The following is a 27429-nucleotide window of genomic DNA, read 5'->3' as shown; positions in this document are numbered from 1 at the left end:
AGCCATGCACAGTGCATCATTTTGAAGAAAACAAGATTGTTATTCTATGCAAACAATATTTTACTTAGAATCAATCAGCAGAACACTCAAAGTAAGGCAGTATATCCATCCGTTTGGTGGACAAATCATTATCTTTAGATAATTTTTTAAATTTCTTTTATATGCAAGGGACCCATCTTGCAACTTTTCAGAAAAAGTTGTTATCAACACAGGGATCATAACTGGACCACCTAGCAGTGTATATTCTTTTTAGGACAAAAAAAAAAAAGGCTCAATGTCGATGTTTTTTTCCTCCCCTTTTTTCTTTGCATTTAAAATAAATTGACATCCTTCACAGAACCATCTTCTCTATGCTGCATACACAAGGTGTTCAAAATTTAAGAGTAATAATGAATTCAGGGGGTTGCTAGTCAGAAGGAACCATGACCACATTGCTTTCTTCTGCCTTCTTCATTGGGTGTTCATACTGCAGGGAAGAACAAAGAAAATTAAGAAAGCATTTCAAAAGCTTGTACAAACATAGAAATAGTACAAGACAAGAAACTGCAAAGGTCCTGGAAGCACATTTAGACTCAGCTTTTAATTCTCAAGCACCTATCCTCAAACAAGTGCTGCAGGATGAGCAGCTCCCATGACATGTTTGCCCCTTTCTCAGCCCTGCTCTCTCTCTAAAAGTGTCCTTCTCCAGTGGCACCTCTGTCCCTCAGCAACTCAATGCTCATAATGGAAACCTTTCCCTTTGGAAAGGCTCAGGATTCCAGCTTTAACAGCTAAAAGAAACAAGCCATTGCTTTTCAACATGTTTTCTAAAAATCCCAGTCCCAGTCCCCTGGGGCGACCACAGTTGTTCCTTCAAGCAGGGAGCTTTCTTCAGCCCTATGCAGCACAGACACGTGGCATCACACACATCATAGTAATCCACTGCTCTTATTGCAGGAATGCTAGACTCTCAAAGACATCAGACCTGTGCATGAAAGCTGGAACAGCAGCAGTAGAAGAAAATACATGCCCACGTGATGGGGTGAACCAGATAGAAACTAAGCATTGTATCAAAGTTAGCAAAGTATTCAGCTTAACTATAAATTCAAACAAGGGCATAAGTTAGTGATTAGACTCCGAAGAGTTTAAGAATTTCAACAGATATTTAACCAGGATACAAGGTAAACAAAAAAAATTAAGTTTTAGAAATTAAACTTGAAGGCATCGAGGCTAAAAGTTGCCAGACTCAAAGAGCAGGTGAAAGAAAGCATGCAAGGTGTTGTTAAACTGCAGAGCTCTTAGTCACAGGTTTTCATGGATGCACAACTCCAAGGCCAAATGCATTAAGAACCACTAACTGCACAGAAACCACCCTTAGGATGAACAAATCCCCAAATTGTGAACCCAGGAGAAGCATCACAATCTCATAGTCCTTGTCTTCTCCCTTAGGCAAGTGCTTTTTGACCACTTCCCCTAATTCACAGCTGGGCAAACACTGCTTTCTTGATGCTTTCCATGCATCAGGACCAGAGGTCCCACAAAGAACCAGCCCCAAAAAACAAAGGCTTCCCCTCCGAAGAATTCAGTTTCATTTTCTCACTCCCAACACTTAATCAGAGCTCAGTCCACCACCCACACAGAGCTGCTTTTGTATCACGTGTACCGTACTGTTGTATTCTGGATACTGTCGGCAAAACTCTTCACTGATTCACCCACGGCTGAGTCAACAGACTCAATTCTGAAAGAAAATCAAGCTCAGCTAGTTTTTCTGTGAAGCATTAGTACTTACTGATGAAACTTGAACAGAGATATTTACCATTAAAATAAGCCTGAGAATTGCAGCTTTTTACCCAGCACTCGCACCAACAGCATCTTTTACATAAGAAATGATTGTCTTCCACCTCCTCTGACCTCTAGATAAAGTCACATCCAGAGAGTGCATTGCACCTTGTTCCAGATCTGGGTACAGGTCTCTTGAGGTTTGTGCCTCTCCTGCACAACTTCCCTCACAGAGTCCCTCATCGCACTCTAGTTCCAATTGAAAACCCTCACAAGGCTGCAAAGGTTCCATCAATGGACACCAGGTGGAGAAGCAATACAGGTTTTAGAATCCTTTTCCATATACCAGCAAGGGTACTGTCAGCCTAACTAATACCCTCTATGACCATTGGAGGACTTGTGAGCATGCAAGACAGCTGGTAGAGATGTACCTTTGTTTTTGCTGGTTGCAGAAAGAATTCAGCTTGAGCAGATGTGCATTCCAGAAGTCCTAAAAAGAGACCCAAAGGAAACCCCCGTTACTTGGGAAGGAGTACCTCGCTAGGCTGATACATGAGAAGTCATACGCACCACTGCATCCTTCTCCATGTTTGCCAAAATTTGAGTTTCCTTCTCAAGACTGGAAAGCTCGTCAACGACAATCTTCTGGAAGGTCTCAAGTTTATTAAGCCTAGCGATGGAGAACAGAAACAAGTTTGACACTTTAACATGTGGTCACACGAGGTGGATGACAACCCCTTCAGCACCAAGCCTAACTTTGGCAGAAGCAAATGTCCCTGATGAACTACATGGGGCAGATTTGACTCCCAAATACTTCTCCCAGCCTCCAGGAAGTTCGGCAGAGATTTCCCAAGCTGAAGACTTCTCTAAGGTCCCTTCCAACCCAAACCATTCTATGATTCTATCTTGACACAATGTCTAATGGATTTTCCTACCACGGATTTGATACATACAGTGTTGTCACAGATGCCATCAATTTCTCAGCCTTAACCAGCAACACCCTTATCCACTTGAGTTTGCCACCATTCCCTTGGCAGTGAGGTAGGACAAATTTGGCACAGCTCTGTCTCCACTATCCTGTGACTCTGGTTGGATCCAGGTTACTTAGTTAGCAACACCAAAACATGGCAGCAGCTCACTGCCATCAACTCTTACCTTCCACCCCAAAACATTATTTTTTTTTCTTTTGGAACTCAAACTTCTCCATGTACCTTAATGGCAAGCAAATTCAACTCACAGAGGTCCTATTGATACTAGGAATTTTTCACTTTAGGAGTTATTATTTCATACTACATTTGCTCTAAATCCTGCAAACTGACTGTGTAGTGGATACAGAGGCCTGATAGACTTAACTACTTCTTAGACTGTGCTTGTATTTCACTTATAACAAATCCACAAATATTAGAATTGATTTTTTTATCTATCTCCTATCTAAGAAATTTGACAACCTGTAAAGCAAAATGGCTTTCTTAAAGCCCAAGCTGGTGAATGCCTGTATAGCCCACTTCTGGCACTTATTTCATGCACATGGAAACAATCTACAGAAATGGGCCTATAACAGATCCCTTTTCTTCTCCCTCACTTCATTAAGTAAATCAGAACCTGGCTTCTTTCTTAAACAATTTAGAAACAGAAACAAAAAAAGTGTAAGAAGAGAATTTTTAAACAGATTTGTGAACACTGATGAGGACCAGAAGATAGTTCAAGGACTGCTTCATCAAATGCTTGTAATTCAAGCTTGCTTTGCGTTAATGAATCCATCCACTCTTCTCCTACAGGAAAAATCAGGATCAATCTCAGGAGCTACATTTTTGAAAGTTTTCTTGCAGAAAAACAAAATAAAACAAAAAAAGGGACACACACAAGCTATTTTGCCTTACAAACCATAAGAGCAGTAGCTGACTGTCAGGTTTGCTTTCCCTATCAATTAAAATTTACACAAAATTGAAACTGTTTTCAGCCAGCACCAGACAGCTTACCTGCACTGGTGTATCTGGTTCAGCAGGGCAGACAAGTTCTTCTCCGAAGACCTCAGGGCATTCTGTGTGCTGATCTCCATCCTTTTGTACCGGGCCTAGCCACAGGATGCGCCGTTAGGGATGGGCAATGCCCTAGGCCAAAACCTGTAAGTCTAGTTTGCAAAACCTTTCCCTGGAATGCAAAGCCCTCTGTGGGCTGTCATTCAGCTTAGCAGAAACCATCATAAGTCAAATTTAAACAGCAGTGAGGTGACATATAGGTACTACAAATATGAACTGACTTCATTCAGCCACACTAGTTACACCAACAAGTCTCTGTGTAACTCAGGTAACTTCAGGTCAGGGTCATGTTATCCAGTCAGTGAAGAGGCAAGCTTCACCTATACTTCAACACACTTAACAGCTGCCCAAAACCAGGTCTTTGTTAGCACTATTTCAGGTCAACATTTATACAGGCAGTGTGCATTTTAATCTTAACTGATTTGTAAATGCATCCACCTTCAGCCTTGATTCAAGGATTTAGTACCAAAAAGCTTAGTGTGAATATCTAGCACTAGCTGGAAAGAAAAAAAAAATAAAAAAACCAAACAAACACTCACTGTAAGTCTGCTCTGCCACATCTGGTTTGTTCAAAGCTTTTGACCACAAGAAGATTTTCTAATAGGTCAGACACTGTTCTCTCATATTAAACTAGGCTTAATGTCCACATTACTTGTTATAGCTAAATCAACAGTAGCAGTTGATTGCTTGCATCTAAAGTAGGTCTGTACAGTTGAGTGAACCACTAATGGACAGTTCACTACAAACTGTGCAGCTAACACCTCCACATACCATTAATTTCAAAGCATGTCCTTATGGATCTATGCATGTTCTAGTCAATAGGTACAGCCTGTATTGCTTTCCGGTTTTCATCATGAAAAAGTTGTTTGATCTTACATTTCAGTGAAACTGCTCTATGCTCCAAAAGGGAGTTTTTCTATTTTTGATATATGTTCATGAGGAAAATGACCCACAGTTCCAGCATCGGTACACTGTCACTACACTGGGTTACTTTTCAAAAAGCTTCGATCTCTCCCCTCTGAGGAAAGTATTTAAAGTGCCTAACCAAGTCTGATGTTCCAACCTACATGTAGAGACAAAAAGAAGGAAAAAGCTAATTAAAACTTCCTTTATGTCTTCCCTGTAACATTTCTCAGAATATACAGGTTATGCAGAATACTTCTAAGAGCTTCAGACTAACAAACACTTCAGCCAAAGCCCTGGTCTTGGGCAAAAAAATAGATATCTGATATTTGCACCAACTCCTCTGGAGATAAAAGGTAATTTCACATAATACGATAAATTGCCACACACAGTAAGAGAGCACACATTACCCAGAACAGTTTCTTCAGCTGGTCAACAAAGCTTTCAAATGCAGTAATCACTCCTGAATGACTGAAGTCTTCATGTTGCATCTTGGAAAAAAACACATCATCCACACTATCATCCATTTCCTGACCTAGGAGGAAGTGTATAACCAGTTAGCATCATGCTGGGGGGCTTATTGGAATATAAGCCTTCCTGCTACTGAAGGGTTTGTCATTCATGTAAGCAGCAACTTTTGTTATAGAGTTGGAATTTGAGTTTTGTTCTTCTAGAGCTCATAAGCAAGAGGAAAACTGGCCCAAAAGTCCATTGAGAAATACTTTTTAGCAGCAAGGAACAAGAAGCACAATAGAGCAACACAAAGAGCAGTGTATTTACAGACAGTGAGGCAAAAGCACAACATAAGGGAATTTAAAAAAAAAAAAGTCACCACTGTTTTCCTGTCTTCTACTTATTCATTGCAAAGAAAGCCTAATCCCCTTGTGTTTGGAGTTAGCAGTGTTTTGCAGTTACTCTGTCTGTTATCTGCATGCTTTTTTTTTCAGCTCCTGGGTTTTGTTGGGGTTTTTTTGGTTTGTTTGGTTTTTTTTGTTTTGGTTTGGTTTTTTTTAATAGCTCTAGACAGTCACTATTCAGGAAGACTAGAAAGTGTGGATATCACTGAGCAGCTTACTGAGGGGAACCCAAATTTCATCATTCACACCTCCACATATGGTTCCAATGACAGTGATGCAATATGCACCTTCTGTTAATTTTGGACTTTGGAGAAGTTAGCCTTGCTACAGACACATCTCTTCAAGCTTCCGTATGACTATGATTTCTACTATAACAAAAGAAAAGCTGAAAGCATTTAAACCTTCACTTTAACTGCCAACCTGACTTTACCTTTTTGGATCTCTGCTTCCTCTTCTACTGAATCAAAAATTTTCCTTGGTTTATAGTTAGTGTCAGAAGATGAATGATTTGTCTCCCAGCTGGAAAATTTAAGCTTTTTTATGACAGTGCTTTCTAATGTATCTGGGAAGAGAAGAGAAAATATTTCAGAAAAGACCAGTTCTTCTGCATGAGGTACAGGACAGTATCTGCTCAAGCAGAAACCACCACTGGAATTACCAATGCTTCAGAAAAGCAGGCATCTTCATTTTAGCATCTGAAATCACACTTACAGGACAGGATAAGACTTCACTAGCAAGCATCTTCCCTTGCAAAAGCAGGCAACTAGACTGCCTAGTGTTATGCAGATAACTGGAAAGCTAACATGTCTCCATCTTAAAGATAATTTGCTCTCTTGACCTGCTACTCTAACCATAAAAAACCTCTTGTCCATCTTCTTCACACTTCCAACCAAAGCTGGCAATCTGTTTATGTTACTAAGCTAATTCCAGCTTCTCCTCACAAGAAAAAACCAAAACCCAAAACCCATGCATAAACACAATAGAGGGGAAAAATACCTAACCACACTCATAACAGCCACCTTTCTGCAGCTTCACTAGAGTTGCTATACAATAGCTTTTAATCCAGAAAAAACCTTAGGAACATGCTGAGGGAGACTACAGCCTGTATTTTAAGGAAAATTTGCCTAAAAGGAAAAAAACCCATCCCTTTGTCTCACTAATACTTTTCTCAACGTCAGTGAGAGACCTGTTTGACCAGCGATGACTGCAGTCTCCATAGTGCAGAAAGGAAGGTGGTGGGGGCCCAAGACAAGGAGGACAGTCAGAACAAAAGAAGCATCCTGAAGCAGATTTTGGGTTCATAAAGAAAGAATTCAAATGCAGTCACAGATCACACTTGAAATTTCTGAACATAAGCCTATTTGTGCCTTCTCATGGCATCAACTCCTGTCCAACTGTTTACTGTACAGTAAACAGTGATAAAAAAAAAAATCAAGTCTGCAGCACTTATCTTCCCCCAAAATTAAGCAGATTTGTTGGTGCAGTGACATTGTATTTTGAAACTGCAGGACAGGTAAGAGATATATAGGGAACACAAATATAGCCAGGTCATTAGAAAAGGGACGCTTTTGTTCAGTGACTTGATTCATAGTCACAGCAATAACTTCAAGACAGTCTCTCAAAACTACACCAGTACTGAGAAGATTAGTATGAAAACAATCCATTGCTGCTCAACTTTCTTGAAGTTTGGTTGTTTCCAATCACAAAGAGACTGTGCTGCAATTCTGACTTAGTTTATGCAAATTCAGTTTCATTAAAAAAAATTCCTTAAGTCACCTACCCAAAAAAAAAGCTACAGCAGTAATAAGCATTACCCAAGTCATCATTTACCAAATGCTTATAGCAATGGTCTGTGTCTCTGCTCTTAGGTATAAAGTCAACAACTTTAAGAAAGGCTTGTTCTTTTTAAACTGAAGCTGCAGTGCATTTTCAAACCATTAAAAAGTATGTTCTGTGTGTCTCTTGGGTCACTAGTTTGCAAATCCCCAGCTCTTAATAGTTACACTACAAGTTCCCCTGTGATCAAGAACAGGATTTAGGGATTAGCAATGAATTCAAGCATGTATATAAAATCATAATATACAAAACAGAGAAACAGAACTTAGCAAAAAATTATCTCAAGAAAAGTGCTATTTTGTCTTTGAAAGGAAATAATGCTTTGGCAATGCCCCTTTCTGCTTTTTAACAACCTTCCATGTTATCAAGAATAACAAACCTGAGTCCTTCCGCTTAGTACTTTCTTCTTCTCTAGTCAAATTTCCAGGTGCTTCATGTAACTTCTAAGGAGAGAAAGAAAACAAAGTAAGAAGGTATCCACCCTGCACTGCAGGCAAGCTGTCAGGGACTTGTCTAGTTATAGGAAAAAAAGTGACATGATGCATTGGTTTTAGATGAGAAGTAGCCTGACAGCAGACTGGAAGGAGTTTAAGCACTGCATACTGCACCTGCACAGCCTTCTCCACATCACTGGAATAGCTCCTGGCAGACACACCTGGTGATAGCGAATCCTCTTTGGGCTCTTTTGAGAGCGTTTCATCTGCGTGAGAGATCAGTCAAATGACACAGGCAAGAGAGGTTGAATCCTGCATTGACTAGGAACCTCAATTTAATGACAACAACAAAAAAATCTCCACCCTCTAATCTCCACCCTCTTCTTTATCTCTTTACACAGGGAAGAGATGGTGGCTCGAACTCAGTCCAAAGGCTGTTTTCTCCGTGGCTGTCAATTAAGTTCTTTCCTTCACCTCTCACTAGCCCCAGCTAATGTTCTCCCTGCATAAGAGTATCCATGCAAACAATATGCAGCCCTCACAGCCCTTACAAAAAATATCACCAAGCAGAATGCTTATGAAGAAAATGTGAATGCAAACAGCAAAATCAAAAAGAAAAACCAACCCAAAAAGTACAGACCCATATGTATCAAAACAGCTTTTCTAATGCACTGAAGAAGATTAAAATAGAAATACCAGCATGATCCACTGTAGGTAAATCACCTCCCTTGGCGCTAAATCTGCTTTTTTCCCTTTGCATCTCCTTTTTAATTCTTTTCCTTGATTCTCCCCCCTGAAACAAAACAATGTCTAAGCATTTGTTTTATTTAAACATTACTAAAGAACTAGGGGCTTGGGCTGTTGTTTTAGTTGGTTGGTTTGGTTTTTTATGTACACTAAGGGCAGAGATACACTTGAAATATGCCTAACATACTGATGGCTCTCTAACACTGAAGGAGACCTGTGCCCTGAAGTTCAATGCATGCATCACTTTTCCCTTTAGCCACTAGAGCTGTACATTTGATATTTTTAATAAGCAGAATAGAAGCATTATAGTCATGAGAGTAAAGAAAATTTTTCCAGAGGAAAATAAAAGCTTTTAATGCAACTAAGCATTCTGGAGAGATTTTTTCAAAATTTTCTGTATTTCAAATATATTTTGATTGAGATATATTTGATACGTGGCATTTAACAGCTGGGCACTGGAAAAGCCTGACATAGCTCAATTTTATTTTATTTGCTTGATGTATGTCTGGTCCACCAACTCCTCCATTGCTACATAATCCACTGTTAGTTTTCCCAGAGCTATAGTTGAAAGCAGAGAACGATGATGCATGAACCAGGACTTGTGGTGTGAGCACAGGACTTGGAATAAAAGCTCTGAAAATTGCCATCAAAGCAGAGGTGAACGCGAGCTTTCCCAAGGCACTGCACAATACAGGGCAGAAGACAGCATGGGGGCACAGCCTTGTAGGGCCCAACTGGGATTTCTGCAGGTATTTAGATAGGCAGCTGTGTCAAGGCAAGTGTCACACCAAGTCCAATTTTTCACTTGTCAAAGGTAAATATCACTCCAGGACAACATGCTCAGGACTCAGACACAGTTGTTTCTACAAAGTTTCCCATGTTTTCTTAAGACCTCCTCTAGTAGATCAATACAGTCTCAGCAATGCTTAGACAAATCTGTCCATCAGAACATTTGAGAAGAAAAATAGCACCAATTTATTTAATTCTCACTCATTTGTACACATTTTACACATATGTTGTTAAATCTGAGACACCTAAGCATGACACCACCTTACCTTCTTTGACGAGTAGTCACTGCCACTACTTGCGGAAGACATTGGAAGCACTGCAAGGAAAAAAGCTTACCTGGTTACAAAGTTAAGTGTGTACTTTACCCTGTTACCTGAGTTAGCCATGATGCTAACCTTTTCAGTTTGGTTTTCTGGGCATTTGCAAGATTAAAAGCCACAAAACTTACAGTAAGCTTCAAAAAACACCCTTTTACTAACAAAGCCCTTTCTCTAACAAAGCCAGATACAATGATGCAAACATACACAACTCACTGCATCCAGAACAGCCAAGAAAAAAGGCAGGCTCTGCATCTTGTCTGATGGTCCCTAAGTCCTAGGCAGGATGTGTGGGCTGACACTGGAGTGAGAACAACTCCCAAGGAAACACAGTAAAAAGGATAATTTCAACCTCAACTTTCTTTTGCTTTTTCATTCCCACTGAATCCAACAGCTACCTGAGAAAGCATCATTCTCCATGAATGGGACAGACACATTCCATCTCATTCAGAGCAATTTGGTTTGCATTTGGAGGTCACAGCAGTAGATGGTCATGGAGCAGGCTGTAGGGGAGGTTTGCTCTTGGGCAGGTCTGAGCAGAGAATGCTATCCGTAATTTGCAAAATCAAATGTGATTATTTCTAAGAGGACAGTTGGTCTATCAGACCAACTATCTAAGGGAGCAGAGTGCCATGGTCTGCAAACTGTCAGGTTTTTCAAGGTTTACTTTGCCAAGTCAATCATGTTTCTGGGGAGATGAGGAGAGGAAAGTTATAGGGAGGAGGTGTGGTAGCTTTAAAGAGATCTTCTTCCTGTTGTGTTCAAGAGCACCAACACAGCCACCAGCTCGGGACTCAGGGGCCCTTTGCCATCAACACACAGAGTGCTACACCCACACAGATGTTTAAGTGCCAGATTTCCACCCAGATATTTCAACCCCACTCTGGGAAGGGAACCAGAGACCAGCTCAAGCACAAGAGTGCACAATGCACCTCCTCCACAGGGCACCCCTTGCTGCCAGCCTCGAACCTGCTCCCTCCCACTCAGGAGGATCAGGATTTGGCTGAACACTCTCAAACCGTCACCAGCCATTTGCTTTTCTGCAGCACAGCACGGCACATCATGCATAGCTAAATGTCAATAGGGGACTACACTTACCTTTCAATTTACTTCTCACCCTTGTTCTTTTTCGGGTATAGTCAACAGATTTTGGCACTGACTGTATCTGAGAGTCAAGGATCCAGCTCTTTTCACTCTGACCAGAGCTTATATTTTCATTGTTGCTTTCCGAAAAAAGATGTTTCCTGTAACTGGACTAGAGACCCTCTTAAGAGTGAGTTCTGCTTAATCAGCTCACTGAGAAGACCCTCAGCCATTCCCCTTCAACTACTATCAAGTTACTCCATTTCTTCCTCCCCACAGTGCAATATGTAAAGCATTTTAAGCTGTGAAATCTGCCAAAACAGTCACAGTTAGCTGTCAAACCACCAGCATAAAAACACTGAGAGGCAGATGATTGCCCTTTGCCAATATGGGGTTTTTACAGCATCCTCCTTCCTCTTCTTCCCCCCTTTCCCGTGTCTAAAAGTGCTCTTGCAAGAAGGAAAACTTCAGCATGTCTGAGCTGCAGCCAACAGCACATCAGTGGGGCAAAAAAAAAAAATATAACAGACAATTCGCTCGCTGGCAGTGATGGTGCACCCCGAGTGCTGCTTTCAGTAGCAACAAACAGGCTATTTAGAGGCTACCAGGTTCATATTCCTCTACCTCTGCCCCGGGTAAGGTTTAAACCTCAGCCTCTTTAGGGGTGCAACAGATTTGTACAGATGGACAAACACAGCAATCAAAGGCTCTAGGGATGAAAAAGCACAGAAAACCTACCTGCCTTCTCTCGAGTTTGTTCTTGTTTTTTACTTCATAAGTCCTGCCAAGTAGCACATAAAGACCCAAATTAGACAAGCGAACACTAACGGTAGCACACCACAGAAGGGGCACAGTCAAACAGAAATCACAGGAAGGTTCCTTGAGAGATCAGCACAAGAATCAAACTATTAAAGTGCAGTCAATAGCCAAACTTTTCTTTGCTTGGTTTTTGAAAGTAGCAACTCAGGGATATTTATAAATTAGCATTTTTTTTAAACAGAAATTAACCTACATATTTAGAGGTGCAAGTTCCTGGCAGCTTGCTATAATTGGGAGGCAGCCAAAGCAAGGCAGGGAGTTTAAGCATTTTTCAAAAATTAAGTCAGCAGTTTACACATACGATCAGAGAAGGATGATATTTAAGAGTTAAAGTCATGTTAAAATCTTATTATAATCAAAGTAGACAGGAGACTCTATTCTTTCCCATAACCTTTATATTCTCAGTTACTATTTGAAAATTAGTACCAATAACATCTACAGATACCGTGGTAGCTAAGCAAGGAACTATGGTATTAGAAAAATCACACAGCCTTTTTGATCCTAACTTAAAAAAGCTTAACAAAAACTATGAACTCTTTTTCACATAGCAAAAAGTTGATAAATGGTACATGTATGATCCTGTACCTCTGATTTTGTGAAGAAGCTTTCTGACCAAGAATCTTTCCTTTGGCTTCAGCAACCTGAAAAAGAAGAAGATATTTGTCTTTGAGTCCGGCTACCCCATAAAATAATCTACATAATTATATGTATCAAACTCAGGAGTTCAGCATGGAAATTTCACCTTTTAAGGGAGTGGAATTTGTTGATTGAAACAGTGTCCTAAATTATAATAGACAAACACTTGTTGTCTTAAACAGAGTTACTTTCTCCTTTCCCTGCTTTATGAGTAATGCTCATTTTAAGCACTAACGTCATAAGAAACATCATTTTAATCAATAACACCACTGCTAGTAGCACGTGTAAACACAGAACACGGTCCCCGGACAGCCTTGGGACGGGGCTGTTGGGACGCGGGGCAGGATGCCATGGAACAGGGATTTATGCTGACACCCAGTGGCAGTAGCAAGGATCAGGCAATGTCCCATTTAGAAGAGAAAATTGGGGTGTCCCATTCATCACCCATTGCCACAGAATTAGCAGCAGGTGGCAGTGACATCTCTCACACTAGGAAAGAGGCTGAAAGCCAAAGCGTTTCTGCAGCAGAGCCACCTTGGTGGAAGCCATCAGGAGCACGTTTACACTTCTTCAGAAAACTCACACGGGTCAAAGTTTCAAAGCAAGCAAAGCAACTCATTATTTTTCATTTTTTCAAGGGTCTGCAAAATATAAGTCAAGCAGAACTTCCACAAAAATTTTGTGAGGACTGGCTTTTAACCAGGGATTCCTAATTTGCAAAGCATGGCTTGAAACGGATTTCAGTCTCTTCTGTCTAGCCTAGAAGCACAAAGCAGATGCTCAGCAATCTGCTTTTGATAATCAGCAAAACACAAAGGAAGGCTGGCCTTCAATCACAGAGATACCCCACGGCCTCACTCAAGCAACAGCTCAGATTTCTGTTGGTGATATCATACATAACCCACCGCAAAATTCAAGCAGTGATGAGCATTCTCCCTACTCAAAAAAAAAAAAAAAAAATCCATTTCCACCACACAAACAAAAAAAGTCTCAGATTCCCAGTTGTCTGTTTTGCTATAACAGTGTGTCCATCCTTACAGCATTTCTGCAGTGAACTATGTCCCCTCCTGCAAGTTACTACTCTGTTAGGTGTTGAGTTGGGACCATAGCTCTTAACAACTTCTGTTCTCAACTTTACCTTTTCATGACTTGAAGAGTCTGAGTTTTCAAAGTCAAAGACTTCCTTCCTGCAAGACAATGACACATATATGGAAGCAACATACAATCATGAAGAATCACCTTATGGAACTTCATTAAGATTATGGGGGTGATAATGTGGTTTGTTTCTGTCCCACTCTCCCACTACAGGCTCAAACACTTTCTGTGACTAAATGGACTGCTTTCAGAGCTTCTACAAAAATACTTTCCCCTTTCCTACCTAGTTTTCTTGTTCTCTGTCTTGACTTTCAATCTTTCAATTTTAACTCTTATTTTAAGAGAAATATTCAAAAGATACAAATTAGTCTATCCCTGTTTACATATTGGACATTTTCTCCCCACATCACCAATAAGAGTACACGGTAGGAAGAAATAAGTAATGGAAATATAATATCTGAGGCATTTTTTAAAAAATCCATGTAATTGCCTTTTGAAAATTCCAATATTCGATGTTTGTTCTCTAATTACTTCTCTGTGTACATCTAGATTTTGGTTTCACGTCTTTCAACATTTAAACTTAACTGTACCTTTATTGCTTTCTCCAAACTGTAACTATTTAAAAAAATCCTAGAACTATTGCTCAGCAAACAGTACACCCTCTCTTAATTAGTGAAAGAACGGGAAAACCAAAGAACTGAGCTCCTCGTTAAAGCCTCCTCTCCTGAGGGAAGGACACGCTCATTTCCAGACGAAACACTAGAGGGAGCAGAATGACCGAACTAAGTAGCTCTTCACCTCTAGCTTCTACAATGCTACTCCTGTTTTAAAACTGGTATTTGTGGCACCAAATTATTTGGTCTTAAAACACACAACTTGTAGTCCTGATGAAGTTCTGCATCAAGTTTTCCTATTCTTATGTACAATCAATCAAAAAATTCATCTAAGCCCTCGTGGGGGTTTTTTGAGCTAAGAGTCAGTAGGCCGAAGCAGGAAGCCTCAAGGAAGCTCCAGAACAGCAGCAGAGATCCTCACATACAGTTCATTTGCTCTTCCACCCAGCAGAAGGCATTAACTCGAACACAACACTTGGCAGAGACCACAGGAGGAGTAAGGCACGTGTCAGACTTTCAGTGCCACAGATTGCAGTGGCCCCAGACCCTTGAGTGCTTCTGCTCACACTGCCACTAGCTTTGGATGTGAGGAGACAAACAGAGAAAGACTGTCCTGGAACTCTAGCACACATGACGCTGGATATTGGAACGATATCCAAGAAAGCTTATGTACTTGTGAAAGAGGCTGACACTCATAACTCTACTCACTGGAGGATGGGAGGATTATATTTGGGTAAGGAAAAATGGAAAAGCCAATGTGACATAGTGTCACAGAGGTAGAGGGCATTTTTGGCAGAGTAGGGTTAGTTTCTGAAGTGTTCAACACTTTGGGGACCCAAAGGGTCCTATTGAGACAAGTTGTGACCCTTCATAGCCTCCTGCTTGTTTTGCTATCTGTTCTGTTCAGACAGCCCACCCCATGGGGACACCCCCATCCATGAGGACTAGAAATGGTCTAAAGTCACCTGGTACATCAGTCTCTGCATGGGCTCATACCTGTCTTCAGCCCTTTGCTTGGCCAAACTTCTTTTCCTGTTTCTCTTTTCCCAGGCAACATCCTTTGGAATAAGAGGGAGTTCCAGGAGCTAAAAAGACAATACCCAAAGTCATGTTTTTATCCAAGAGCCTGCTAAAAGCAGAGATAAGGTGTGCCAGGAAACTTCCTTCCTCCTACTGCAACTACTATCCAGGTGCAACTGTTGCCTGCAGTTCTTCCCTATCAGAGAGTATATGAACTCCCACAGCTGGGGGGGCCAATAGGGTGAGGTTACAAAAAGTAGTTCAAAAGCTTTGAATTCACTGCAGAGTGGGCAAGTGTTACAAAGCATTTGAACCGGCAGTTAAAAAATTATTAATTTTATTTAAAAATCTAAAACTAGCACTAGACCTGTCATGGGAGGGTCATTAGAGCTCAGACAAAAGTGAATAAACATGTCTGTAGACTTCCAAGGCTTGGTTCCATTCAGCAAGCAAACATTTGCTCTTGCAGACAGCGTGCAAGTCTTGTGACATGTGAGTTTGTCCCACACACAGCCGGTCTGGATGCCCACACACCACTGTACTCCTAGACACAAGCACAACACACTGCTGTGGGGTGGGCATATGTGCTGAATACTCTCCAGTGAGCTCGAATTAACTGGTTGGGCCACTCTAGACTGAGGCTGGTAGCTGTTGCCTCTGCAGTTCACTCCTGGTGCTAAACAGCACATCACATCAGGTATGACACTGCATGGACTCAGTACACTGCTCAATGGCATCAGTGGGTCAACCCATCCCAGCTTTCTTCTGCAACTCCACCAGAACATCTCTTCCCTGCCCCATATCTCTTCACTCAGGTGAGCCCCAAGGCAAACATACCTTTGGTGTGTCCTCCTCCCTGGATTCTTCTTCTAGGGGCTTCTCACTGGGGACAAGAGGACACATGAGGGAGCTGTTCATTTAAAGACCAAAAAGTCTGTGAAGTACTAAGGGGAAAAAAAACTTGCACCAATTAGCATCAAAGCAACGGTTTAGTTGTGTAAGGAAGAAAGTCAGTCAGTAACTCTACAGAAGTCCAGCTCCTTAATTACAAGGAATTCTGTCCTCCAAAGCTCTGGGAAAAAAGGTGTTATTGATGCCAAGGAGAATTCAAATTCACATGATCTTTCACAAAAGTCATGTTCCCCATTATGAATAGCCTCATATTTGCTGAGCTCCACTTAATAGCAAAAGCTACACACATAGCTGAAGTTAAACTCTTAAGTTAGCTGGGTGATCACCTTGCATTTGGATTAAATCTGTGATGAGAAAAAAGTGACACCAAAGCAGCTGCCAAACTAGTAACTCAGCATCACTGTTCAGCATCTCCAAAGTGCTGTAACTCTAGGCATCCAGCCTTACTATCCAGGCTGAAAAACAGAATCTTTTTCTAATTTAATAAGTGATGGAATAAGCCTCAAAATCATATGCAATAAAACCCCAGGAGAAGGGAACAAAAAAACAAACCCCACACACAAAAAACCCCTTTGCAACTTTTTGTCTGCAAGACACTCACCTAGGCTTAGCTTTCATTCCTGGAGATGGAGTTTTGGACTTTTTTGCTGAAGAAGGCAAAGAAACTATAGCTTTAGCCTCTGCACTACTATGAAATCTTTATCTACTTTTGCTGTAAGGCCCACAAAAGCAGGTGCTTCAACATGTCATCTGGGTGACACTGAACTGGATCAGACTTTAGGAACTGAAGCCTGACCTGAGCCTTGGTTAGCATCTTCCAGGTCAGTTTGCTGGCTCACTGTAACCACGGCAACACCAGAGTTCACCATTTTCTGCTCGGAGACATGAAACCATGAACAGAACATACATATGATCAATTAAAAAAGTGGGGATTTTTAGAAACAGATTTTCAGCTCCAGTCTGTGACAACAGCTGGATGACACATTCATCATTGTCCACACATAAAAACATTTTAGGCTGCACATAAGTGATATCATAGGTTTCTCACTAAGGGCATCCCATCATCCCCTTACAAGAGAAGTAAAATTTCTTTTTTTTTCTTTTTAAAGCAGTTTTGCCAAAATTGCAGCTCTGGAGGCATATGTTTGGGCTGACTGGATACAAACCAGTTTTCTTTGAAAGAAGGTTTTAGCCCCACCTATAAAAAAGCAGACTGGAGAAGGGGGAAAAGGGGCACAAGGACCATTCCACCCATACACCAAACACTTACTGCTATTGTGTGTGTTAACTGCTGGCTCTTCTCAGAGGTTAAGTTGTCTGATAAAGTCTCCATGTTTTCAGAATTTGAGGGATCTTTCCTCCTTTGTGCATTAGAAGACTCAGCTATCACTGCAGAACAGCAACCAGTGTGAGAATGCTATTGCAGTAACTGAACACACTCACTACCTGCCTTTTCCATTATTACACTCATGCATAAGTTGTAACAGTACAACTTACTAAGCACAAACATCTCAAGATCATGTTTAATAGAACAAAACCAAACATCTCCAAATTACCCAGTGCAGAATTGCAATGCTAAAAAAACAGTATCTTGAACCTTCCCCCATGTAAGCCCCTCATACTGTACAAATACATTGAAGTTTATCATCTTATCGCTACCTTAACTCCTAAGCTCTGGAAGAGATGGAACAACCGTTTGTGTCTGACTAAAGCAGTGGGATCTTCCACCATCTCTGTTGCCCTTCATTGAATCTCTCCCAGGCACTGCAAAATGTTTCACCACAGATTAACTACCTTCTGCCCTTTGTACTCCTTGATTGTTTCAAGTAGTAGTGCCCACCTTGTACCTCTGCATGCATTACAGTGGACACTGATGAAGGAACTCCTAGCTCACCTGTGCCTCCAGAATCTGGAGGACTACCATTCTAGCTCATTTTAGGTTGTAACTGGAGGAAAATGGGAAGGACTACTGAAGAAGTTAGGGCCTCAGATATTTAGAGCTGGAAGTAGCTCTTTCAGGTATTCACTTGGAAAAACCTTAAATGCACAATAACTTAGATGAAAGTAAAAATTTGTTTTTAATATTGTCACAGAAACAATGCTAACTATCCTAAGAGCTCTTCAAACTTGATTTGATTCTGAGACAGTGGGTGGTAGCAGTAGAAAGAGCTGTGAGTTCACAGCTTTAGGAGATGTGGAAATATCTGTCAAGCAATTTACACCACGGAGTGATCCACACAAAAAGTAATCACTCTAAAACCTGAAATACAGCCAGTTTTGCAGCAAGAACAAGTCCCAGTCTTCAAAGATAAAAGATCACAATAGGGAAAAAAAAAAAAAGCGCCACCTTCCAAATAATTTGATACCAATATTAGTCTGAGAAAACATTTCCTGTTTCAAACCAATTTTGATCACGCACATCTCTTGCCTTTTTTGCTGAAAGTAGCTTTTCGTTAAACTGTGGGTCACAGCCGTGGTGGGTTTTTACAGAAGAATTTCAGAGGGGGATAAAAGGAAAGAAAGGAGTTACTTTCTCTTGTTCTTGTACAAGTACAGGCCTTATAGACCCTCCTTTGGGTCAGACACCCAAACATGACATCTGTACTTCAGGCTCTGAGCTCCCTTGACATCTATAATATCTGGAACATAATTAAACTCAGCCAAATGATCCTGGAAGAAGACATCTTGCAGATGTTCACTGGCAGCACAGGAAATGACACTATTTGATGATGGAAAACCTAACGTGCCCGATTCAAAGAAATACAAAGCATTGGCTATAGGCTGATGAGAATAAGCAACTAATGGCTATTCCTGGTCCAGCTAAGAGCCTTTGTTTCTGTAAGGCACACAGATACACTTGTAGCTGGGGCACACACAAAGACAGCCCTACAGCACAAGGTATTCATGGCAGCACTGACAATGCCACTTCACACAGCAGCAGGACACCTTCTGCAGAGATGAGCTGCTGCTCATCTTTACCTACAAACAGGGACTACAGGTGAGCATTTCTGCTCCCCCTGTTGCTCTTCCACAACAGCACCAGGCATCTCCAGGGCATCATCCACTCCAGGTGGGGTAAAGGAACTGGAGCGCACCACTTTCTAGCACATCACCTTGTCTAGAAGAAACAGAAGCCACTCCCCTGCAGAAAGCTTTGGTAGAGGCTGCCTCATCACATGCACCTCACTGTACAGGGGAGAGCTTGTTAAATGCCAAGGTGCGAGAACTCATCCATCAGAGAACCTGTGCTTTCATGGCCACACCAATGCCACTGTCCCCTTCTGCAGGCAAACTTCCAAAGGCCCCTACACAGCATAGCCAAACCAGAAACCAGGCATTGAGCAAGCAAGAGAGGTGGACAGAAGGATGCATTCCACTGCACTTGCAGATGGAAAAACACTACTGCACACTCTTTGCACATCAGTGGGCAGCCAGCAGCCAAGATGTGCCTTGCAAGGCCAAGATGTGCCCTGCCAGATCCAAATCCAGGTCCTGTATCACTGAGCAGTTCCCCTGCCCGTGCAATACCAGCAGCACACGGCCCATGGTGCCCAGTCCTCACTCCCTGGGCTAGAGGGACTCAGCATTTGTCATGAGCACCAGTTACTAAGCTCACAAGACAAGGAACAGCAGGAGATTGAGCTTGGGCATTGCTTGTTTTGGGTTTGGGGTTTGTTTTTTTTGTTTGTTTGTTTGTTTTGGGTTTTTTTCTTTTTTTTCTTTTTTAAATGAGGTTAACTGCAAGCTGTGGACTGCAAGTGAAAACAATAATTTGAAAATTGAGATATTTAAATTTAATGAAATAACACAATAATCAAAAAAAAAAAAATCACCTGTTTCATTCTCCCTGGTTTGCTTCCCAGCATGGACAGACTTCTCTTCAGTCTCATTTATCTGCTGGTGTGAATTAATGTCATGTGAAAGTGATCTTAAAAAAGTAGTCTTTATCTAGTGAAGTCAACTACTTAATAACAAAATTAACAGTTGGTAATTGCCAGCAACAAATAATTGGATGCTAATTGTGTTGATAATTTGGAAAGGTCTTGGCTCCTGCAAGGGCAAATGACAGCCCCCATATCATGGTTATTTACTGTTGCCAAAGGTTTTCTGCAATCTCCATAGTCTGTGGATCAATTACGAGTAAAAAATTAACTGTATTAACATTTGAGAAAAAAAAGTCACACACATCGCCCATGTTTTTACATTGGCTTAGAAAAAAACTTTAGGTTTTAGAAGTACTCTACTCTTCATCTAGAAGTACTAGCTACAAAGTCAATCTAAGATTTGCATCTTGCAGCACACCTATTCTCTTTTCCAGGTTCTTATGTAACAATTTGCTCATCCTGTGCAATGTAACACTTGGAGCTATATGTAAGAGCATGTTTAGACTTCAAGTTACACAATTAAATGCCGTAGGCTTTATTTTCTACTGTAGAAGCTCAGCAAAAGTAATAACACATAAAATCCATTAACAAATCAGTTTAACCTTCCAGCTTCTAAACCATAACTTTGAGTCCTTTGAAACTTCATTACTAAGATGCCTAATTTCTCTTGCAGGCCAAAGCTAAGAGCACCTATACAGAGTGTTATAAATCCACAATAGGAAGACAGATATGTAATAAAGAGGTATGGAAAAAATAAACAAAGATATCACACAAACATAAACCCCAGAAATCTGAATAGTTTTGCCCAGTGCAAAATCTAGTTTAGAAAAAAAACCCAACCCTCATATTAAGAGCTTACCATAAATTTTTCATCACCCAGGACTTTTTTAAGTACACCTAAGATTTCAAACTCAGCACTGAAAACCAGTTTGATTTTTGTTGCTTCTGTTTTGGTAAGAGCAGCAGGTTTCTTCATAAGAATTTTAACAATCTTTTGTCCACCATCCTCTGAGAAAAAAAAAAAAGGCAATTAAATCTGGTTTAGATCAAGACATACTTCTCTCGACCACAAAATAACTGAATAAGTGTCTGGAATTTTTAGAACAGTCTCTTTTACATCTTGCCTATGCATTTCCAGTTACTCTGTTCACTCATTTCTTTCCCATTGATGATCTTGATGATTATGCTGTTCCCTAGGACATGTACAAACTGATACCTTAACCTGTCCTGCTTGGGTAGGGGAGAGTAAGTTATTGTGCTCAGTGGGCCCACACACAGTCCAACAAGCAGAGCTAGTGCAAGATGACTATCAAAGGCAAGGAGGGAGGAGAAGACATGGTGGTGCTGAGATTTTAGGCTGACTCCATGTGTCTCACAAACCCATAGCCAGAGAGAAGACAATGTCAGTTGGAAAATCTTACCCTCCAGCCTGTAACTGCTGACAGCTTCTTTTGACAGCCTCACAGAGTCCCAAAGAAAGCCCTTTGAAAACCAAAGCCAACATGTCAGAAGGGCTAAGTGAGTGTCTACAGCCTTAGGCTGAGCCCAAAGCCACCTGGGCCTTGGTGTTACCGTCACCTCGTTACTATCCACATAGAAAGTCACACTCTGGCTGCCAGTGTTGAAGTCAATCCAAAACTCCTCCAGTTTTTCATCTGATGGCTTCTTCACCTGGGGAAGAAAAGTGGTACTGTTGTTCCCAGAAACGCCCCACAACTGCTGTATCACTCTCAGTTTTCTTTAACGAGACAAAATTGGAAAGTGTTCCCTTACATATCTGTGTACACATGTGCACATCTTGCAGAAATAAAAGTTCAGATCAACCTGCGAGCTGCCAGTCTACTGCTCACCCAACCATACCCATGTCAGACACAGCTCTGTATCAGCCAAGGGAAAGGCAACACACAAACACCCACATGTTTGTGCCAGGAAGAGGGTATAGGAGTTGTTTCCGAGCAGTTGAAATAATCAGAAACAGTGGAACTGGCTTCCATTTACATGCTGTTGATTCGATATGACTGCCAGGAATGGTGCCACAGTACACGTACTAAAGACCACTACAGCAATCTGCAGGATCAGCAACTCTGACTTCTCCTACATGGGCATCAGGCTAATCTTGTTTTCCGGCATTCTGAGAACAGCTCTGCTGGAGGAATCAACATTGTCCTGTCCTCCTGTTTCTTTTTAGAGCTCTTCCTTCTGTCATCACCACGAAAAGAAGCGCTGCCTCTATCTTTTGGCTGATACAAAAGCAAAGTCAGCAGTTGTAAATTGGCAGCTAAGTGACAAACAAGCAAACTTTCCAACCAGTATAGAAGGTTACACTCTACATTTTAAGAAATTGAGCTCTTCAATGAAAAAGAGGGAGGGGAAAAAACAATTACCACAAAAATCAACATTTCAGCAGTAGTAACAGTGTAGGGAACGTGTCAGAGCTTTAGGGGCTATTACCTCCTTCGTGTCAGCAAAAGCAGATATGCACGGAAAAGAATACACTCTGGAAGAGAAGCAGACTTCACATGATACATTCAGCATCAGAGCCTGACTTAAATCATCTTATTTTTCATAAGATTAGTATAACCAATCTTATTGTTCAAGAAATAATTAAAATATTTCTAAAAGTAAATTAATATTGGAGAAGCTTAAGAGGCCATAGTATTTTAGTAATGATGCATTATCTTCATTGATTTTACTTTCAAAAAACCACCATAAAAATGAATAAAATGTCCTTCTTAAGAACAATTTAATTCTTCACATGTGACGTAAATCCTTTTTTTTTCTTTTTAATATCACCCAACTCAAATTACAATCCTGTTTATTCCCCTCTGCAGTAGTGAGGGCACCAGTTTATTCTGTTGGTCCCCAGCTTACCTTCTTTCATTCCCAAGCCTTTCATTCAGCAGGTTAAGAAATTTCCTGCAGTCCTTCAAGACAAATGACATATTATTAAAAAGTCAGGCTGCATTTCCTTTGCAAATACTTATTCTATCGGGCTGTGTGACTTCTACTCCAGTTAGAAACTTTTAACTAGTCAGTGTGATGCCAAAGGCCCCTGAGGAAGAAACACTCAAGTTGCTACAAATGGTTAGACCCAATTTACTACCAGTAAGCCTTCAAACATAAACTTATTTATGTTTTATTATTTATTATAATTTTTATTTTACTTTTTTGTAAGTAAAATAACTTAGAAGAGCTATTTTAACAATGTGTCATTATAGAAAAAAACCAAAACACACCATCCACAAATAATTCAATAACTAAGTAACTTTGTGTATTTATAAAGTCAGTTTTGTAGGAACTTCTTACAAGGACATCCTGACTGAACTCAACCAAAACTAGCCCCTATACAGACTTGTCAAGTATGTTGTTTTCAAAATAAGGACCCTCACCGTCTCAAATTCTCTGTCCTTGATCTCTTTGAAAGCTTCAGCAAGATAGTTATCTTCAAACCAGTGGTGAACAAGGTCATCTCTCCATTTTTTTATCATTAACCTACAAAGTGCTTCTGAAAGGCCAACCTGGAGGTCATAATCTACACAATAAACATAAGCACAGGATAAATATCATCCCTCTGGCATAAGACAGTGTTATAGCATTGCCACTCTTGTACTTATATACCACACAGTCATATTCATCATCTAGCTTTGGTTCTACCTAGAGAACTGTGGAGGCTAACAGCCAAGTGTTAGCTCCAGGCATCCTCAGCTCCCCCTGACTCAGTGAGGTCAAGTATGGAGTGCTGCAAACCACAACACACACAAGTGCACTGGGAAATTTTCTTGGGGTTCAGGAAGGGGATGAGAGCAAAGACTTATCACTAACTCACTAGGATTAAGTTACATTCCATATATCATGGCAAAACTCTAGAAAGTGTTATTATTAGGAGAAAATGAAAAAGACTTCACTCAAGAGGCTATAAACCTTGTTAACTGAAGTTTGTCCACATCTGGGCAAAGCAATTCAAATTAATTTTTTTTAAGACTAACAGCCAGCATATTTTGTAAACACGTATGTGAAGCTGATCTGATTACTTTTCTACATATATCTGTTTAGCTTGTCTTATTGGTTAATACACATTACTAATACCAACCAGAAAAAACTAAGGCATTGCTGCATTTACCAATTTTTTATTAATATTTTCTCAGAGTACTATGTGATTTTCCTCCCTAAAAGTCAACTCTTGACAAGTAAATAATTTAAATTACAATTCACCTACAATAAATAAACAGACAAGGTAAAGCTGGAGAAATTAATAAGAATAACCACTAAATATTTCTTACCACCAACCTCCAGAATAGTTTTGGCAAGGTCTTTCCTGAAACAACATAATACCTCAAGTTAAAAGTGAAAATAACTAATTCCTATTGGAGGGAAGATGGCATTTAGCTACAGGAGTTGGGAGGAAAAATCACTTACGTGAGTGAGCACATTTCCTCAGACAGAGGGAATTGCTTTCTCTCTTCCCGTGTGACATTGTCGAGTATAGAGTTAAGGGTCCTCAAAGCCTTTCCCCCCGCAAAAGAAGGGGCAGAAAATGAAGGGAAATAATTCAGTATTATTCATTTTTCCCATATTTTCTAATTACACACACTTGTGCGCAAATGTATCTAATTTTCTCCTCTTAGTAGGAATCTTACCTCCAGATGCAGAGTGCAGCAAAGATTTGCTTCTGTCACTAGATGCCCTAGCTCAGGTAAAAATAAATTCAGCAGATCTTTCTTCCCTAGAAAAGTATTTTGAAAGGTTACAGCTAGAAATGGGCTGGTCTCCATATAAAAGACAGCTGAAGCAACTACAGTTTGCTGTGTTGGAGTAAAAATATCCCACTTGTAAGTTCATTTTAAAACAAAGCTTCTAACCATCTAATCCTAGACAGAAAGGGAACTGGTAACTTCTATGTAAAAAAAAAAAAAAAAAAATAAAGCTGCAGATACATTAACTGCTGACCTGGGTAATTATTTTAAGAGGCCTAACCACAAGAGAAAATTAGAATTATTGTCAAAATCAGAGTAAACCAGTAAAGTACTAACCAGAAGATGCTCACACGTACTCTGCTCCCACTAAAATAAGCCACAAGGACAAATAAGCACACATTACCTGGTCCACAGTGTAATGCTTTATTTTTACATGACTTGTGAGACTGGACGTTTGGGCATACAGATACTTTCTGAAAGCACCTACTCCCCTGCCCTAACAGAAAGCCAGCTGCAGCCACAGACAAAATTTTGCTGCTGAAATGAATGAGAGACAGGCAGACATCCCTCTGCCTAGTTCAGAAAGCTGAAGGAGTTACCATGGTTTTCTACGGAGGTGGTTGCCTTCAACAAGGAAAGAACTTCTCAAGCCAGTACAAACAAATGTGGTGAGAATAGATCCTCTAGCCTGAACCCCTTTCAGAAGCACCACTTACTCTGATCAAGTGAATTATTTGATGCTGAGCACTTAAGCAAGATACCACAGATGGATCTTTTTTTTTTTGACTTGTACAAAACAAGGAAGCAAATAGAAATGGAAAAAGGGTTTGTGCTCTGATGTGAATGTTAATGAAAATTAACTGAAGAGAAATCAGAAGGAGGATTAAAAGAAAAAAAATATTGCAGAGAGGTAGGAAGTGGAAGGGAGAAGAGAAAAGGGACAGAGTTCAAGCAGAATTAAGAAACATGCTCCTGAGACTAAGATACAGGATATCAAGGCATGGAAGGAAAAAAATACTGACCTTCATTACTGCATTTGCAAATCACCTGATGGAAACAGTAAAGGAAGCCTTCGTTAACACACTATCACCTAAGAACAGCAGTACTCAAAGTGCCAAGGTGTTTATGCCCCCCTGCCCCCCCCCAACAACTCTCAAAGTCTAAATAACATAAAACACTAGTGTACCCACATCAGGAAAAGCAGGAACACCTGACACAGGCATTTCACATATGATGACCCTAATCATACAGGTTGGCATTATGCAGGGAGGGTAAAGATAGCAAAGCACCCACTTTCCCCAGGGATTTCAGCAGCACTTGAGAGTGCAGTGCCCATAGGTTCCCTGGAAAAGCCACATTGTGGCATTTTTCTCTTATTTTATTACACCTACGGGCTTATGTACAAGCACATTTCATGCTTCCACACTACAGTACTATATGTCACAATGTATATCTGAAGGTGTTGAAGTCCCTTGAGGAAAAATAAAAATAAAAGTTAAAAAACCTCCAAACAACAAACAAACAACCCCAAATCCCCACAGAACAAAACACTTCATTCTGCACAACAAAAGCATGTGGAAGAAATGTACTGGGAAGACAAATAGATCAAATTTTGGAAAAAAAAAAAATCGGGTATGTCGGTGTGGTTAGCAGAGGAAGAAGGAACTTTGATTCAGCTTAAGTATCTTTTATCAGAACTCCTAAAAAGAGTCATAAGTATTGATATGAATTCTGATGCACAAACTGTGTCACAAAAGTGACACAGTTCCAGTAAGCTACAGACAACAAGACTTGGAGGAACAGCTTGGGTAAAACACATTTGCAAGTAAAGTGCAGCTTAATATTACTGACTTGTGGTTTTTAAAGAGAGCTTCAGCACAAAAGCCTTTATTTACAAAATGCATCAGAACTTCTTGAAAATTTTTCTGCAAAAACAAACACTTGGCTTCATGTTAGAAAATCAGAAAACACTGCAGCCCTTTAGCAGCTTCTCCCAGGTTGTGTCAAATCTCAGCCTGATGCCAGCCCAGAGCAGATTCCTGGGCACTCCCCACCAGCACCATCTGGACTGCATCCCAGGCTCACTCCCAGGTCCAGGCAACTATTCATTTTTTTAACTGGAAATTGTTTGCGAGCAATGGCTTTCCTATCCAATATAGACAACCCTTCTGTTCCCTTAAGGCACATACATACCAATGCAGTGTCAAAGAAGTCTTCAAAAAATTTATTCTCATTTGGGTCGATGAGGATCACAAATGCTCTTGCTCTTTCAAACCAAGATACCAGGTAAAAGTTAAAAGAATTGGTTAAAATCTGGGAAGAGGAGTTAATAATCCTTAAACTATATATGTCTGCAGGAAACTTTACAGACAGTTTTTCACTCTTAAAACTTGAGTTACATACTGTGTCAAAAGCTACATGGTATTAAGGAGCTCAAATTTTGCTAGGAGGACATGAAAAGTGACATTCCCCTCTTCCCTCCCCAACCCTCCTTTTATCCTCCTTTGTTGTCCAAGGCACACACTCTTGTTGTTTAGGCACAGTGCATGCTACTAATGGCATGGTAACTCCTATAGAAATTTCTACAGAACATCAATTCACAGCAAAATAATGTTTTAAAATTTTTTCAAGCTTTTTCAATGTAAATATTTTAATACTTCATGGTTTTAAATATATTGCATAGCCACACGTGGCGAAACAGAAATCTATGCTTCACTGGAGGTACAGAGCTCAGATCAGGGAAACTTCATTAATATATCTCCATACAGGAATTTTGAGTAACTGTATCCCTGAAAAGCATAATTACAAGGCAGGATTACAATATTTTAACTGAGGACTCCTTGGTAGAACTCTGGAAATGGAGAGCATGTGTTAACTGTTCCCTGCTAGCTATGCTAGATCCAGGTATTATTCATCTTCAGCACAAGCGTATTTCTGCTACTACAAGTATTACCAGCTGAAATCAGTATTGTGCCATTCTGCCAGAAGATAA

General features: G+C 40.4%; 1 protein-coding gene across 1 annotated transcript; it reads right to left on the bottom strand.

Moving 5' to 3' along the window:
- Window positions 1–217: 217 nt before the first annotated feature.
- On the bottom strand, window positions 218–25773 carry LOC135408292 (synaptonemal complex protein 2-like). The gene is made up of 31 exons (XM_064643523.1): window positions 25731–25773; window positions 24381–24466; window positions 24160–24248; window positions 24024–24058; window positions 23133–23275; window positions 22615–22667; window positions 22195–22240; window positions 21322–21414; window positions 21165–21225; window positions 20603–20751; window positions 19693–19756; window positions 17130–17248; window positions 16656–16758; window positions 16461–16506; window positions 15785–15830; window positions 14924–15012; window positions 13357–13405; window positions 12168–12223; window positions 11502–11544; window positions 10779–10935; window positions 9630–9679; window positions 8524–8620; window positions 8002–8093; window positions 7773–7836; window positions 5988–6119; window positions 5111–5235; window positions 3738–3832; window positions 2329–2428; window positions 2190–2248; window positions 1648–1717; window positions 218–466 (listed from the first exon to the last, which is right to left on the bottom strand). The coding sequence occupies exons 1-31, from the start codon at window positions 25771–25773 to the stop codon at window positions 407–409; spliced, it is 2514 nt and encodes an 837-aa protein (XP_064499593.1). The 3' UTR covers window positions 218–406.
- Window positions 25774–27429: the final 1656 nt, after the last annotated feature.

The sequence above is a fragment of the Pseudopipra pipra genome, unplaced genomic scaffold (assembly GCF_036250125.1).
Source record: "Pseudopipra pipra isolate bDixPip1 unplaced genomic scaffold, bDixPip1.hap1 HAP1_SCAFFOLD_293, whole genome shotgun sequence".
In the NCBI taxonomy this organism is placed as follows: Eukaryota; Metazoa; Chordata; class Aves; order Passeriformes; family Pipridae; genus Pseudopipra; species Pseudopipra pipra.
This window is presented reverse-complemented; position numbering and strand designations above follow the sequence as displayed.